The following is a 16,591-nucleotide window of genomic DNA, read 5'->3' as shown; positions in this document are numbered from 1 at the left end:
TACAACTGTCTGTCACTCACACACCTTTCTGCTTGTTGTCAGGCATTAAAAATGCAAAGGCATTGAGTCAGCAGATGGAAAGGCCTGTGTCTTGGTATTGTGTAAAAAAGTTGTTGCAGGATTCCTTACCCTTCCCAAGCACAATAAAACAGCAGCCATGCTTTGCTCATGGAATACTGGGCCTTAGCAGCCAGGCTAGGCAGGGAACTGTTGGTGGCCCTCCTAATCAACAGGAATGTTTAGGGAAAACCCACAGGTGTTCCAACAGCTTGTTAGGTTGAGGGGTTTGTGGGCTTTTTCTTAGGGTTCAGTTTTACAATTTCTTTCCTGACCTGAAGCTTCAAGTAGCATTCCCTGTGCCAGAATGTGTTTTCCCAGGAACCTTATTTTTGGTGTTGAGGGAGGCTTAAAATAATTGCCTGGTACTGATTCCTTGGTCTGAAGTCAGAAGTGTTTAGTGAGCAATTCTGGATGATATCAGCACACTGTTGGTTTTGATATGCTTATTTTTGAGGAGGGATAGGCTAGATTTCAGGAGATACCGTGAAGCAGATCTCTGAGGAAGCGTTCAAGGTAAAATAAACAATATTTAATGATAGTATGCCAAACATAAAGTGGATACATGGATTATAACAGGAGTGCCAGAATAAGATGGGAAGGATGTAAGAGTGTGACCCTTGGTAAGAGGATGGCACTCGCTGTGCACTTTCCAGAGCAGGCCTTGTCAAACTCCAGGTGTTGGGGGAAAGCTTTCTGGAGAACAGAGGGTGCTGGGGATGACTTGTGAGAAGGGGCAGAGACTCACAGCTGAACGTGGGGAGGTGGCAGCCCAGGGACAATGGATGGAGCCTGCAGCTTCCCCAGAGAGCTGCAGTGACTCTGCTGCCCTCACTCTTGGTACAGGCAGGTGGCACAGCTGAGGGCAGGGGCCACAGGCTGCAGCACAGAAAATCAGGGGGAGTGTGGGCAGAGCAGGGGATTTATTCACTGAAGTGCAGCCCTGGAGCAAAGCTGCAGTGACATTTCTGTCTTTAAAGGTTTTCACAACTTAGCTGGACAAAGCTGTGACTGATGTTGTGTTGGTCTTATGTCTAAGGAGGTGATAGGCAGAATCCTTTCAAATTATGTATGTAGGATGTTTTACTTGTGTTAGATGCCAGCTGCATCTAACTTCACTTAAGATGCACTTTAAGTTCATTAAGAACTTAAAGAACTGTCTAAGTTCACTTAAGAACCATCTTTTCTGGGTAATTAAATGCTTTAATGTGGGCATTCATACTCTGCCGTAGTAATGTCAAATTCTTAGAGAAGAGTTCTTTTTCTGCTTAGTGAATTGCTTGTTACTGGAAATACATACTGTTACTATTAAGAAGGACTTTGAGTGTAAAAATGCTTGCATATACTTTGTTCAAAATCTGCAAATTTTTCCAGAATGTTAGTGCAGACCTCTTACATGAAGTGTTGTGTATTAAATGGTGGTCAAGCATAGAAACATTGCAAATGGGTGCAGTCCATCTGTGTGGTTTAGTCTGATATGTTTCCAAATAGGCAAAGAAGCATTTAGAACCTGTAGGTGCTCTGTTTTTTGAAGAGTTTGTTTACTCTTCAGTGTGTTCTTTTCAAACCATGACAATTACTTTCTTTTCCTGTGAGCTAATAGTAAAATTTTCAGCAGTGCTCCAGATTTCTTTCCAGTAACAACATAGTCCTGTTGTGTTTATTTAATTTGTCCACTTGTCTTTTATACTGTGGGATAGGTAAGTAAGAACCTGTACCTAAAAACACATTTAGATTTTGTATCTTAATAGTATTAGAAGCAAGGCTAGATTTATTCAATGTAGTTTTGTTCAGTTTTTAACCATTGTTTGTGAGCTGATAACTGGCTTTTTTGAATCTTCAGTAGTCTGTACATTGGAGAAAAATCATTATGTCTGCATTGTAGGTTGGGAGGAGGCTTTCTTGTAGTCCATCTTTGTCAACTCTAAACCCCAAGCAAAGAACAAAAACACCTTGGGAATCTTTTCAGCCTTTCCATAGTCTCTGCACAGAATTGGATGTAGCAGGAAATGTAATTGGCAGTCCCTCTCTTGTCTGCAGCAGTCCCCTGCAGTTGGAGCCCTCCCTCAGTGTCTGTGCCTGTTACAAGTGATTCTCCAGCTGTTCCTTTGCAGAGCTTTTTTAGCTGAACAACTTTGCCCTGCTGATGACAGTAGCATTAGCACTAATAACCATAAATGTTGCTAATTAATTTAAACACTAGTTGATGGAGAGATTTCAGGGGAATACTGAAGAAGGTTCTTTTAAATGCTACTGATAAGCAGTTGGGTAAGATGGGATTTCTTTGTAGGGCAGAATGTGTAATACAGAATGCACTTATGGTTAGCATACTGAGTGCCAACAGCCCCTCCAGGTTCCTGCTTTGAACCCTTAGAGAGTGCCACTTGAGTTTGTCACCTTGGCCACAAAGAAGCTGCCCATCGGTATTTCACCTTCTGCAGCTAGCAGGTTTACTGCTCTCAAATGTAGCACATAGTGCTACAGTTGAACATTCTCATTAAAAATGTGGCAGCATCCCTTTATTACTGTTGATTTTAATCCATTTCACTATACCATGTTCTAATAATGGAGCTTCCACGTGGCCTTCAGCAATTAGAACCTAATTCCAAATGCACTGCAGCAATTGGCACTGACTCCTCTGTTTGTGGTGCAGCCCTTGGGCTCCTGTTCCTTCTCTCTGGTGCCAGTGTTTGTGACCCCACTGCTCGGAGGAGCTGCAACAAAGGCAGAAGCACACACACTCTGTCCCTGCTGTCTGAATCATTCCCAGGCTAGCTCTGAATATTAAATTTACAGACAGTATTTTTCTGGCACCATTCAGAAAAATATCTTTTCCGTGCTTGACAGCATTTACTGGTATTTCGCTGTAATTAAGTGTTTGAGAATTTTTGCAACCAAGATGTATTTTTTCTTGTGCTTACTTTTAAAATGTCAGCAGTCTTCCATGAAAAATAATTCTTCTTGATGAAATTCTTTCAGTTACTCCATGTTACTGTGGAAGTAGACATAGGACTAAAATGTAGTGACCCTTTTCCCAATCCATTTTGTCCAAGCAGATTTTGTCTTGTATGTTTTTGTTGTTTGCTAACATATGTCAAAACCACGGTATCTGACTCTGCCTAAAAAGCTGTATTGATTTTCTGATGTTTCCCAGTGGGATATGCAATATTTTTTGTCTTTGGGCCAAAAAAAAGCTTGGAATCTAGTGCAGTTTTATTCTTCATGGCTAATTCAATTAATTTCAGGTTTTCTAGGTTGATGCTACACCCACTGGGAACCAGATTTCTAAAAAGTCAATATTTCTAGTAATCTACCAAAACAGGTGGCTGCATTTCAAAATTAAATGTTTAAATTGTTGTCTGCTGTTAATGCTTTGAAGACCAACTCATTGTCAGCATAGTTATATTTGAAATATGGAGATATGTCTTAGTTACATGTTCTGAGCTTGTGAAAGGACACTGGTGTTTCCCAAAATAAATGAAGTTACTGCAGTACATGAAGAGCAGCTGTACCAAGCAGCTGTAAATTCAGCACCACTGCCATGGCCTCTCCATCAGGACTGCCTGGGGATCACAGACAAGTGGGTGTGTTGAAAACTGCTGTGCTCAGTTGTTTCTTCCCACTTTTCTCCTTTAAAGGGTAACTGTAAGTTTTTTGTGAATTACCCCCTTCTCTGGCTTTGGTTTATAGCACAATGCATCTACAATGCAACCAAAGAAGGTTCACAGAGAAGGGTTCGGGGTGGTTGTAATTTTATTTTTTATTGAACTCTCAGGACTTTTCTTTCCCACTTAAATTGCTAAAAAGCTGCTCTCTGTTCAGATAGTCTCTCTTATGTAGAATGAAGTCACTTGTTCTCCACAAGGACTTAAATTTCCTCTTAATTTCCTTTTTAGGGCATTTCCTGTGTCCTGCTCAGTCAATTTGGAAAATCCCAATTTGGGAATATTTGGTCAGCAGCCTGTAGAAATTGCCTGATACGTTAATTGCCTCTTTGCTCTTGCTGGCTGAGCTTTGGCTGTGTTTGGGGTGTTTCTTAGGTACAGACTTTGGGTATTTATTAGTCTTAGCTTCTGTGTAGCTATATGGCATTCCATGTAGTGCAGATTCCCCTAAATGAAGCCCAGAGACTGCACTTGAAGGAAGGGCGGGCATGTTCTGGGCTGAGGAGTGGTTCCTGTTCCCACAGCTTGTGATGCCACGCTGTAGCAGGGGACTGATGAGACAAGACAGGCCCACATGGTCCTCACTGTCTGCTAAGGAATGGGAAATAAATTCTGAAATTCCTCTCATCTGTCCTAGGGGGAAATGTCATTCTCATCTGGGATCTCATGGTCACTCTGTCCTTGAGCATGGCAGCAAAATGTGTTAGGTAGAGGGCTTCAAATAAAGGAGGATTATGTAAATTATTGAAATGATCTCTCTGCTCCTTTGGATGCTGTGATCTGTCTCTAATGAGTTCCCTACCCAGGGGAGCTCATGGGCTCCCTCCAAAGCATGGCCACAAAGAAACCCTTTGAAGATGTCTGAGAGGGGTCCCACTGAAGCTTGGGCTGTGATGTTCAGCTGCAGGGCACTGCTTCAATTCCCAGCTGCAGCGTTCCATGCCTTTGCAGGCTGTGATCCTGGGATTCCTAAATCCCAAGCAATCCCCTGAGCCCATGTCACAGAGAGCAGGGACTGGTGTGTGCACCTGAACTGTCCTGGTGCAAAACAAAACAACTCCTGTTCCAGGTAGGAGGCTGAGTCACTGTCATGGGTGTGTTTAGGGAGGAATTAATTAGGGCCGTTTCAAAATTAAAAGCAGCAATTTACTGGATTGTTACTCATTAATTAGACACATTGCCAATGATTAGGTCTCAGTTGCTATCAATATTTTCTCACATTTAGGACAGTTAACTCCTAAAAATCTTACCCTTGTTAGCTGTGAAGATCTGGTACCACAAAACTGCTGTCGTGCTCAGCGTAGTTTCTGTATAAATATGTCTATAAACATACACAAATACAAAAATATTCATGATGCCCATTTGTACATAGCTAAGTAATTATATACTCATGTCTACATGTATATACACACTCAGCTGCGTTTTGTGGGTCTGCCAGCAGTCTGCCAGCTTTGCAAGCTGCAAAATGCACAGCTGCAGCTGGCACAGGTCTGAGTTAGAGAGGCAGATACAGCTTGCTTTTTGTTAGGAAACTTTTTATGTGCAGCAGGCCTCTCCCTGGACTACTTCATGTTCTATTACACCGTTATTATGCAGAAACTTTGGCATGAAATACTAAATTCCATTAGGATAATTTATAGATCTTTATGCTCTAAATAGTCAAGGAGGGGACAATGGGGGGTTCTGAGATCGTGCCTCTCATACACTGGCCTAGGATTGAATCTGCCAAAGGAAAATGAGCTCTTTCAGGTGCTGCAAGTCCCACAAATAGTTAATCTCTTCTGCATAAAACCTGTAAACTTGTTACCAAATAAGGTGAATGCTAATATAGGGGTATATCAAATACCTATATTCACAAAGCTCTTCTGCTTCATTCATGTACATATATATGTAGATATATGTAAATGTATTCCTTAGAAAGCCTTTGGATACAGTGGCAAAGTAAGAAGTTACCAATTTAACATTGTATCACAGAAATTGAGGCTTGAATTAGGAGTTTGTACCATAGTGAAATTAGCTTCAGGAGCTGCTTCATCTTCGCGTTAGGATTGCTTTATGTGGATTTGTAAGAGTCACAAGTGGTTGCAGTTTCAAAACCTGCTTGTGTTATTCAGCTCATCCTTTTCCAGTGAGTGCACAGTACTCTTTTTTTTGCAGTAATTCCATTATTATTTCAGTGTATTTTGGAACACCTCTAACGAAGCTATCTCCATCAGTCACTGAAACAATCTGTTCCATTCCGAATTTTATGTTGGGTGCTGTGACTCAGGCTGCTGCCAGCAGATCCCTTTTATTTCACATGGTGTCCCTTAGCCAGCCCAGTTGCCTCAGCTTAGATGGGTTTTATTTTTTCATTCTTTATGTACCATTATTTATTCCAATGACATGAACAGGAGACATAATAATTAGCAATAAAATTGGCTTACTGGAATAGGCAGTGTTCTTACCATCTGGAATTCTTAGACACCTTTTGAGAAGAAATTTACAAATGCTCATTTTTAAATCACAGGAAGTGCAAACTATTACCTGATCTCAAAGAATGTAATTAAATAAAGAAGCACTGAATAGAGGCTGTGTGGCTATTATCTAGATTTCTTACCTTTCTCTAGTATTACCTTGCATTTAACAGGCAGCTGTGTTTTTAATCTTTACAACCATACTTTTCTTTACTTCCACTGAATTTTTGCAGCTGGAAAGCTGCTTAAGTCCTCTGTAAGGAACCTGATGTACCCGTCACACTGACTTTCATGCTGGGTGATCAGGTTATGGGGGAATAACGAAGTACTTGGGGTACACAGCTCTTGTGTCAAGTCCCTTCTGCTGCTGTCCCCACCTGTGCCTTGGGGTGGGTCTGGGCTGCTCACACCTCTGTTAGCTTGCCTGCTGCACATCTGCTTTATTTCAGGGCTCTGCTAGCATGCTAGCTTCATATGAAACTCATCCAGTAGCTTTTTAGGCCATACTTGACTGTACTTCAGGTGGGTTTTTGCAAGTTTTCCTCCTCTTAGAGTCCTAACTCATGACTAGCAACTTACCCTGATTTTCTTACCTTCAGAAGGAAAATCATTTTTTCACTCCAGCTTGCCCAGGTTTTTGTTTTTTGTTTTTTTTTAATGACTTGTTTGTGCACAGAAGATGTCTGCAGGTGGCTGAATCCCCAGGAGAGTTGTCTCCTGTGCTGAGAGGCCACTGGAGTGAAGGCAGAGCTGTGGCAGGGCTGCAGTGTGTGTAGCTGGGCTCTGAAGCTGTGCCACAGAGAGCTTCAGTCACTGCCTGTGCTCTCACTTCCATTTCAAAGCTGCCTTTGAAGGAGCAGCTCTTCAGCCTTTGTTCCAGTGGGAGCTCTCCAGCCTTTCCTCACTCTGCTGGCACCACTGGGGGGGTTGCTCAGAGTCTTTGTACGTGCAAATAAACACTGAAGGGAAACTTGGCTTATTTACCACTAATTCTTTCTCTTGGGATAAATTGTGGGTTTGCTAGTTTCTTCCCTTTTTTTCCCCTGAGTGAAGAATTGTAAAGATTTTGAATTAAAAAAAAAGAAATACATTTTCTGGGGTCAGTTCTAGGAGGTGGTGACTGTTCCTGTCTGGCCAGGTGTGTTTGAGTGTTGGGCACAGTTTGGCTCTGCAGCCTGTTGGCTTTTCACTGTCAGCAGCTTTGGTGGTGGCTCAAGTGGGGTAATCCCTTGGCACAGCTGAAGTAAAAGGTACAAACACAGTGCAAAGCTGAGAATCTGTTTTCCTGATTGTTTTATTGTTAAAAATAACAGGCACAGAGTTGCTAATTGGAAAGAAGGGATTAGTGAAGTTTAGTTTGCTGTGTGAAGAGCTGGGCCCTGACAGCTATTAAACTACAAACTGGCTTCATTTGTTGGTTTTGATTGAAGATTACAAAATCAAGCAAAAACATTAGAAGACTAAGAAGACATGCCTACAAAGAAATATGAAAAGTATTCTTTAAAAAAAACCAGTGGAATTAGGAAACACTTGATGAATTTTAAAGCAAATTAGTTTAATTTCAATAATATATTTTTGATAGTGTGAAATCTTTAATTACTTTAGGGACTTTGAACATTATGCTTCTGAACATATTGGTATTTTCCAAACATCCTCCTTTCTGCACCTTCCCTCTCAGGGAAAGCACAATTACAGATGCTCATATTGAAATTTGCTTTTAATTTTTGTTGCAGGAGAAACAGAATGGAACACAAAGAAAACAGAAATAAAATGTACAAATAAAACAAATAAATCCCCATAAAAATTTAGTACTTCTCAGTTGTCTAACACTTGATATTTTTAATTTTACTAGTTTTATTTTGCTTTTCAAAGACTGAAAAAATAAGTAATTTCCTCCTGTTCTCAGTTGCATCCACTTCTCTACTATATTTAGGCTGCCTAGAAAAATAAAGCCGAGTACAGGAAATATGCACATTATTGGTGCAATTCAGTCCACTTGATGCAGTGTTTCAGAGGGTTGCCTGACTGTTTGAGGTCTATGAAGTATTTTGGATGTCAGTTATCCATGGGTAGGAGCTCATATATGCACCAAAATGCTTTTTTTTTTTTAGTCATTGATTGGGAGCTCAAAACTGAAATAAATCCCAGTAGTCTTGGATTTGAGGGAGTTGTCCTATCACTTTCAGGAAAAATGAGCAGGAAATAAGGCCTGTTTGATAGCCCAGGTGTATTTTCACACTTCATTAGCAGATTGGTGTGTACATGCTTTAGAACTGCATTAAGTCCTGTGTTTTAATTGTCGTGTAAAAGTGCTGTTGCTGCAAAGCCCCATCTGAAATGCTGCTGGAGGAGGGCCCTGAGTGGTGGTTCTGGACTCAAGTGCAGCCTGGGTTGCTCCACTTGGAATTATTTTGATAGTCTAAGGCCAAAATCTTTGTTTAACTACAAAGAAAACCATTACAAAATGATGAAAAGTTCTCAATAAGTGATGCTTCTTTGATTTTTTTTTTTAGACCAATAAATAGGCACTTGTTCTTAATTATTTTATGTGATTGCAAATGAAAAATGCCTTGTATTTTTTCTGTGCTATTATAAGTCTTTCCCCTGACCTTTTTGAAGATATGACAATTCCAGTGATATTCTGAAGAGGCACTGATTTTAAATACCCTGTTTTTCAAATTAAGTGGCAACTACTTGTTGGCTCAAAGACAATGAAGTTACAGTAATTTGAGAATGCATTTAACTGTCTCCAAGGGCTATGTGGGTCTCCTCATCAAAGTTAGGGAGGAAAGCATTATTGGGGCACCTTTTCTATTTAATACTAAAGTATTAAATTGCCAGGTTTTCTAATTCAGGAAGCATCATGTCTTCAGCTGAAGCTTTGTCTGCCTACAGATGTATTATATACTTCAAGATTTGCCTGAAATGTTTCACATCAATGGTATTAGTAGTAGTGCTTTCGTGTGTCAGTGATTTGTGAATTGCACTGTGTGGAATTGTGGGGGGTGGAACACAGACAATATTAATGTTTGAAACCAACACATTGCCAGAGAGAGAGCTTTAGTACCATGAGGTTTGTTACTGATATTGAATATTACACAAGTTCAGTTTTATCCTTCTGCATTTGTTTCCTCTATGTCCTCAGACTCCAAGGGACAGGAAACGAGTTTGGTCTGGGCTTGTTTGGGGTCCTTCTGTGTGTGATGGATTTTCCATCTGCATTCCTCCTGTATTCTGTGCTGGGTTTCCTTTGCTGCAGGGTGGTGTGAAGGCTTGAGGGAGATGCAGTGCTGCCAGGTCACCATGCAGAACAAACCCCTGGGGCAGCAGCAGAAAACCCCCAGCCCTTCTGGGTGAAGCACAGGCTAAAATCCAACTGGCTCAAATGCACAGTTTGTTTGATTCAAACAGGATAAATTGCCCTGGTAAATTCGGGTTACAGCTGTGGGACTTGCTCAGTTGAAGAATAAACATCAATCTTCTGCTGGTTACATCTCCATTCAGAATGAAAGCAGATTGGGAAATAGTGGAAGTCTGTTCAGCAGCGGTTTAACTTTAAGCCAGGTTGTTCATCCTGATTGTCTGGGTAAAATTGCTATTGAAATCACCAACAAATTTTTGCAACTGCTCCCCCAGCTCCTCTTTTAAAACTTCTTTCTTCTTTTAATACTGTACAACCACCCACAGCTTATGTGCTTACCATGGGCATTTTTATAACTGTGATAAAACTACAAATGTATTCTCACTTAAAAGTAATTGCACTATTACTGTAATGCTTTTTAGAAAATAAAGTTTTTATCAATGTCAGGTGTTTTGCCAAAAAGAAATAAACTACATGTTCTTTTATGCTCACTGAATTTTGTTGTTTTTTGGTTTTTTTTAATAGTGATTCCAGAGTTTATTAGTCAAGTAAATATTGCATTGGAGAGCTTAAGCAAGAACACCGTGCATCTGTTTGATGACAACCAGTTTGTTGACATTTCCAAGAAGGTGTATGATACGATCCACAACATCAGGTGCTCTGTCATGATGATTCGGGTGAGTCTGCAATTTGTTCTTTTCATACCAATGGCTGAGATGGGCCAGGATGTCAGGGCATTTCTGGGAGCATTCAGAGCTATGTGTGTGATAAATGCCCCCAAGCTCATATCCAGGATGAACTGCCTGGGAAACCTGGGTTACAGTGAAATGTGTGATTGTAACTGCACAAGTCTAGAACTGCATTGAGTACCACGCCAGAATGTTGCACAAAAATGTCTTTACTTCTTTAAAAATACATACTTTTGTTTGGTTGGTAAAGATCTTTGTTCACTTCATTAGCTGCTAACTTGCAGCTACAAACCAAATCTTGTAGTTCTTCAGCTTTAACCTGTGGAATGTAGGAGAGAGAGTATTTCCAGGTGATTCTGATATTCCCATATCAAATTCTTTCAGCCTTACACCAGAACCTGATTTCTTTGTCTCACACAGTTACAATCACTGCCCTTATGTTTGTGTTTTTCGTGAAGTTCAGAAACTGAATCAGAGAAGCTTATTTTTTAAATTCAAGCCAGAATTTTTTCAGATGCAGAATTTCCCTCAAATATCTTCATAAAGAATGATAAAACAACTGAGCTGCAATGTCTGTATGTTCAGCAATTTCATTTCAATATAAGATGGAGCATTAATAACAATATAGATAGATTTTTCCAAGGAAGTTTATCTTCTGCACTGACTGTGCAGTTGAGAACATGGTAGGAAACAGATTCCTTTTCTTGTGAATACAAAGCCATGAGCAGCAGCTGATGGGAGGTGGGTGTGCTGCTCTGCTCCATTTTGGTGAGACCCCTCCTGCAGAGCTCCTCCAGCTCTGGGGTCTCAGCACAGCAGGGACAGGGAGTGTTGGAGTGTTGCAGAGGAGGCACAGGGCATCCCTCCATCAGAGGGATGGAGCCCCTCTCCCACGAGGAAAGCTGGGGCTGGAGAAGTCTCTGTGGAGGCCATACTGCAGCCCTTGGGTACTTACAGGGGCTTGTAAATGAGAACAGAGTTTTTTGTAGGGCCTGTTGTGATAGGGCAAGGGGTAATTATTTTAGATGAAAGAGGAGAGATTTAGCTAGATAAAAGGGAGAAATTTATTGCAATGTGAGTGCCAGTCAAACACTGGCACAGGCTGCCCAGCAAGGTGGTAGAAGCCCCATCCCTGGAAGCATTCCAGGCCAGGCTGCAGGGCTCTGAGCAAACTGCTCATTGCAGGGGGTGTTGGACTTGGTGGCCTTTAAAGGTCCCTTCCAACCAAAACCATTCTAATGTGAAGAACATGAGTCTTAACATACTGCATTGTGTGAGGTAAAGTAGAATTCAGATGTGCAGAATGATTACAATGTCTCATCCTTATTGCAGGTGTCAGTTAGGAAGCTGTTTGTACACTGAGGACTGACCCTGAAACATCCAGTGTGTGTCCCATAGCAGTGAGAGTTTGTGAGCTGGGTGTAGGTCCAAACCAAACAAACCAGATTGTGGGTGATGCTTGCTCAGGTCTTCAGGTCAGCTCCTGTGTCAGTGAGCACAGGCTAAGAAGTTTTCATTGGGACATCTCAGTTTTTTCTAGGTAAGCTTCATTTAATGCTGGTGTTGCTCATTAGGTAAGCTTCATTTAATGCTGGTGTTGCTCATCCCTCCCTTAATGACTCAGGGACCCTTGGGTCTTTTAGGATTACAAAGTTGCTTCTGTTTCTCAGTGAGATAAGGGTCTTCTTTATGTCCATTTGTCTTAGGCTTGAATTCCATGATCACGACTGTGTATTTCTTTCTGGAGTTTTGCATTTCTGGGGAATTTGCACTGAGGAGTGTAACACACCTTCAGTCAGTTTCTGTGAAAAGGCAGACTCAGCTCTGCAGTATTTCCTTGGAGTGCTCTGTAGGGGTGTCTGTGTGGGACTGTTACTCAGGTGATATGAGGGGAAAAGCCTCATAGGGTGTCTGTGTGGGACAGTCACTCAGGTGATATGAGGGGAAAAGCCTCATAGGGTGTGTTTGTGGGACTGTCACTCAGGAATATGAGGGGAAAAGCCTCATAGGGTGTCTGTGTGGGACTGTCACTCAGGTGATGTGAGGGGAAAAGCCTCAGGTGTGCTGAGGCTGTGACAGCCCAAGGCCCAGGGGGTGCCCAGAGTGCAGCACCTGGGCTGTGCACCCATGAAATCCTGAGGGCACAGCAGCCCTGGAATGGCTTCTCTCAGGACCATCTGCCACTGCTGCTTTGCAAGTCCTGACCAGAGCTCAGGAGAGTTAAAAATGGTTAGAAAGGATGTGAGCTCTCTCCTTAATGAATCCCATTGTTCAGCCACAGCCATGAGAAGGTTTTTTTGAGGTTTGGTGAAATGCTAGTCAGCTACTCCAGCATCCCTTGGAGATAGCGATTGCCAGCACAGAGAGTGCTGAGAAAAGCCTGCCTTTCATTTTCTGAGCCAGGATGTGTTTGCATTCCTGGTTAGATATTTCCAGACAATGCCAGCTCCCTGGAAGAAGCTTTAGTGGATCTGGGTGTTACTCAGACATGCACTGTTAGTGTAGCAGCCAAGGTGAGGAAATGAGATGTTCTGAGGCCAGAGAATGGCACCTTGCTGCTTACAGGGGATTCATTGCAAGGCTGAATCAGGGCAGGAACTCATTGACAAAAAATAATTGGGAAATGTAAATGGATGAGGCCACTCATTCACAAGGGGCAATTTTTCAGCATGGCAGTAAAAGCAGAAATTCTTCAGATCAGTTTCTCAGGAAGCATTTTGAACATGTAATTACACAGAAAGAATGTTTTTAAAAATACAGTTCTTAAATGTAAAATGCTGTCCAATACTATTGTTAATGCAAATTACCAGCTAAGCATTTCAATGTCCAAGCTTAACCAAATATATGTAAAACACTGATTGCAGTCCTGCAAGGTATGAGGCCACACTTGAGAGCAGCCACACTGGCAGGTGTGTGATACTGCTGAGCTGGAACAGAAATGCCTCTGGCATCAGGGGCTGCTCCCCTTGAGATGCTTTTCATTGCTCACTTACAAGCACTGCTTGATGCAGAGGCAGCTGTCAATGAGAAATAACTGATAGTTGATCCAGGGTGTATCCACAGTTCTCAGTATTTTTTTGACTCTAAGGATCCCATTTTTGTTGTGTTTTAGAGATTTTTGTGGGCTTGATCTTGCACAGGAGCATTTGTACATGATCTGCATAACATTTTAATCAGGATATTGATGTTACAGAAGTAGATTAGATTAAATAGTACAATTAAAGGCAATTCTTCCGTGTGAAATATGTAGAAAAGTCATAGGAAACAGGTTAATGGTTGTTAAAACAATACACATTAAATGCTGCAAAATATTAAGATTAATGGTAGAACTTTTTAAAAAACTTCTGTATGAAGGTGCTTTTAGTTGAAAAATATGAGACAGCTGGATTGAAATACCAGCTACCAATATCCCATTAGGGTATAAACTCTAGTGGAAAGGAATGACTTTAAAAGAATAATAACTACTGGTAACTAGAGCACTAATAGTCATGCTAGCAATTATCCCAAGAACAGTGGAAACAAAGTCACCAAGTCAAACATTTCACAGAATTCTTTGTTCTTTTTGGAGGATAAACAAGTGAGCAGCTGTTCAGGTTTTACTGAGACAAAGAAGAGGGCAAAGGGTTCATATGCTCTATGCAAGATGCTTTTACTATACTTATGTTCATGGAAGCAGTGACTGAGGAGCCCAAGTTCTCTAGCTTTGTGAGAAGTTCAGAGTGTGTATTGAAATTGCTGTTCTTAGCACATTAAAACATTTGTTAAAAACCCTCTCTGCTGAATGGCTATTCTCTGTGCTGCTTCTCTCAGAATTCTGGCATGGAGACCATAGGTTCCCTCAGGAGTTTATGGTGTTAGGCTTTTGGAGTTTGTTTTGCACGTTGTTCCTTGATTTCCCTGCACCATGATGTGTGGGATATCCATCCCCCAACCCCCCTGAAAACTGAAGCAAAGCATTCATTTTTCTTCTCTGTCTTACCTAGGTACTTTTATTCAACTAGATCCCCCCTGCACCTCCAATCAATTCCTAATATTCCTGTTTCTTTAACCAACAGTCTTTTACTGTGTGTTTTAATTTCCTTTGGAAAGTCAAACTCAGTTTAGGTACACTTCAAAAGTCTACAGCATAAATGCTTTTTCATATATTTTGGCTTTCTCAAAATACCCTTGGATGGTTTCTTTTGTAACTTTTTTTGTTGGTTGCAAATCTGGCATGATTTTTCATTCTGTTTTAAAGAAATGTAAGAATTCATCCTCACCAGAGCCTGAGTTCTTCAGTACACTGGATTTCTCTCAGTAAGAGACATCACAGCAGAATTCATTATCTTACACCCGGCAGAGTTACAGGAAGATTTAGAACATGGACCTCTAGGACAGGAAGGTTGCAAGTGCTGAAAACCTTTCAGCCAGTTACTGAGTGTCTAGTTAAATTCTACCACAGCTTTTTCTAATAACAGAATTATCCTTCACCTGCAGGGTTTTCTGCCTGTTTTTACTTCTGTAGTCCAAGTGAGTTAGATCCTGTCCAGTGTAGGCAATAACAGGCATGAATTGAACATCTGTTTAAAAGTTAAAGAAAACAAAACAAAACAGAGAATCATAGGAGAAAGGCCGACATTTACTGCAGTCCTATTGTTTGTTTTTCCAAAAGGGTCTTGAGACCTCATGGAACAGACAGACAAAGAGCTGTTCATACAGCCTTGTTAAGCTTCATTGTTGGTCTGAAATATGGAAGTGATGCTAATCCATTACAAACTCATATTGAGAAGTGTGATAAAAACCTTTTCCTTCATCTTTTTCTATCCTTCAGCAACTGCACAAGGGGCAGACCCTTTCAGCAGTAGTTTGCCACTTGGTCCTGCACCTCTCAGCACTTTCTGGTTGTGTCTGACCTAAGCAGGACAGGACCTTTTCTTCCCCTCCTTGGCAGCTTCAGTCCTGTCACCCAAGGGCTGATGTGTCTGGATGCAGTGTGGCTGCAGAGGAATGTGTTCATGTGATGTCTTTAAAAGAGAGTGCAGAACAAATGCCTGTTGTCTGTCAGGGGTAGTGGCACATCTCCTCCTTTTTCAGGTTGTTATCCTGAGTCCCACAAAAGGAGAATGTCACTTTGTGCTGTAGAACCCAAATAAGAGGTGAGGTAAAAGTGTTTAGTGCTGCAATCAGCTGCACATCTCTGAGGTAAAACCTTCTGACAGCTGCTTGTCCCGCCATGTTATTTGGTTTTTAACATCTCAAGTCACAATCACCAGCCTTGAAGTACCATTTTGAGAAAACTTAAAGCATTGTCCCACACAAGTTACATTTCATTTCTTAATTCACCCACAGACATATTTTCTAAAAATGTCTATGTTCTTCACAGTATACTTGGGAAGCCTTCTCATAATGTACAAATACTTGTTGGAATTTATATCAGTATTAGCATCATAGAGTCAGTCATTATTATTATGACTCTGCCTTGCAGATATCCTACCAAAATGCTCTGTACTGAACAGTTTTGGGACACACTCAGCATACATTTCAATTTAACATGCAGACATTTTCCAAAATGCTGATCTCCATTTAGTACCAGGGGAGTTTGTCTTCCTAAATAAATAAAGCAAATTTTCTGGCAAACAGCTCTACATATCAATTTGCTTCTGTTCCATATTTATGTACAATGTAACAAACTCTCAAAGGCCTCAGTTTCATTAGTTTAGGACATTTAATATCTTCAGCAAACCAGATGACTTCTGGTTCTCAGTGTGATGGTGTTGCTGACTTTGTTGCTTTACAGAGTAAGAAGCTGCTCAGTGGTGGATGTGTTAACAATACCCACCTCTTGTTTTGTCCTTAAAAGTTGCATCCACTTGTCTTAACATGTGGGCAGGATGTTACCCTAAGAAATAGCTTTAGTTTGGAGTTGCCCCAATTGCCATAACAAGCACCTGTTCTTAAAAGCTGAGGTGTTTCCACAAGGGAAAAAGAATTGGTAGTAAAAATACAGATAGTTTCTTGATTTTAAAAACAGATAGTACATTCACATCTCAGGTAGAGGGGAAAGAGACAGAAGAGGAAAAGAAGCACATGCTTTAGCCTTCCCATCTCAGACACAGGAGTGGAACCAGAGCACAGAAAAATATTATTTCACTCAGGGATGGGTGGCTCTCCCTCCTCCCCCTTCTTCAGGCCCCCTTTGCTTAAACAAAGTAGAAGCAGAGTCCATCCACAGGGTAGTTGGTAAACGGTGGATTTTTTTATTGTTGTTGTTAACAAAAGACAAGAGAATTTTCCTGCTTTTGTGTGCTTTTGCATTTCTGCACTTTGAGATTAACAAGTCTCAACTTCTTTGTTCTTTGTACATCTTTCTGACTGCTGCCCCAT

At 41.1% G+C, this 16,591-nt stretch overlaps 1 protein-coding gene across 5 annotated transcripts in view; it reads left to right on the top strand.

Moving 5' to 3' along the window:
• Window positions 1-16,591, top strand: part of CTNNA3 (catenin alpha 3) — a 410,743-nt gene that overhangs the window by 320,488 nt on the left and 73,664 nt on the right. For all 5 annotated transcript variants that reach the window (XM_074544396.1, XM_074544398.1, XM_074544395.1 and 2 more), the window contains one exon: window positions 10,065-10,216. In XM_074544396.1, coding sequence (XP_074400497.1) covers window positions 10,065-10,216 — 152 coding nt within the window. The remainder of the gene's footprint in view (window positions 1-10,064; window positions 10,217-16,591) is intronic.

The sequence above is a fragment of the Zonotrichia albicollis genome, chromosome 7 (assembly GCF_047830755.1).
Source record: "Zonotrichia albicollis isolate bZonAlb1 chromosome 7, bZonAlb1.hap1, whole genome shotgun sequence".
Taxonomy (NCBI): Eukaryota; Metazoa; Chordata; class Aves; order Passeriformes; family Passerellidae; genus Zonotrichia; species Zonotrichia albicollis.
The sequence above is the reverse complement of the archived record's forward strand: the minus strand, read 5'-3'. Positions and strand labels throughout refer to the sequence as shown.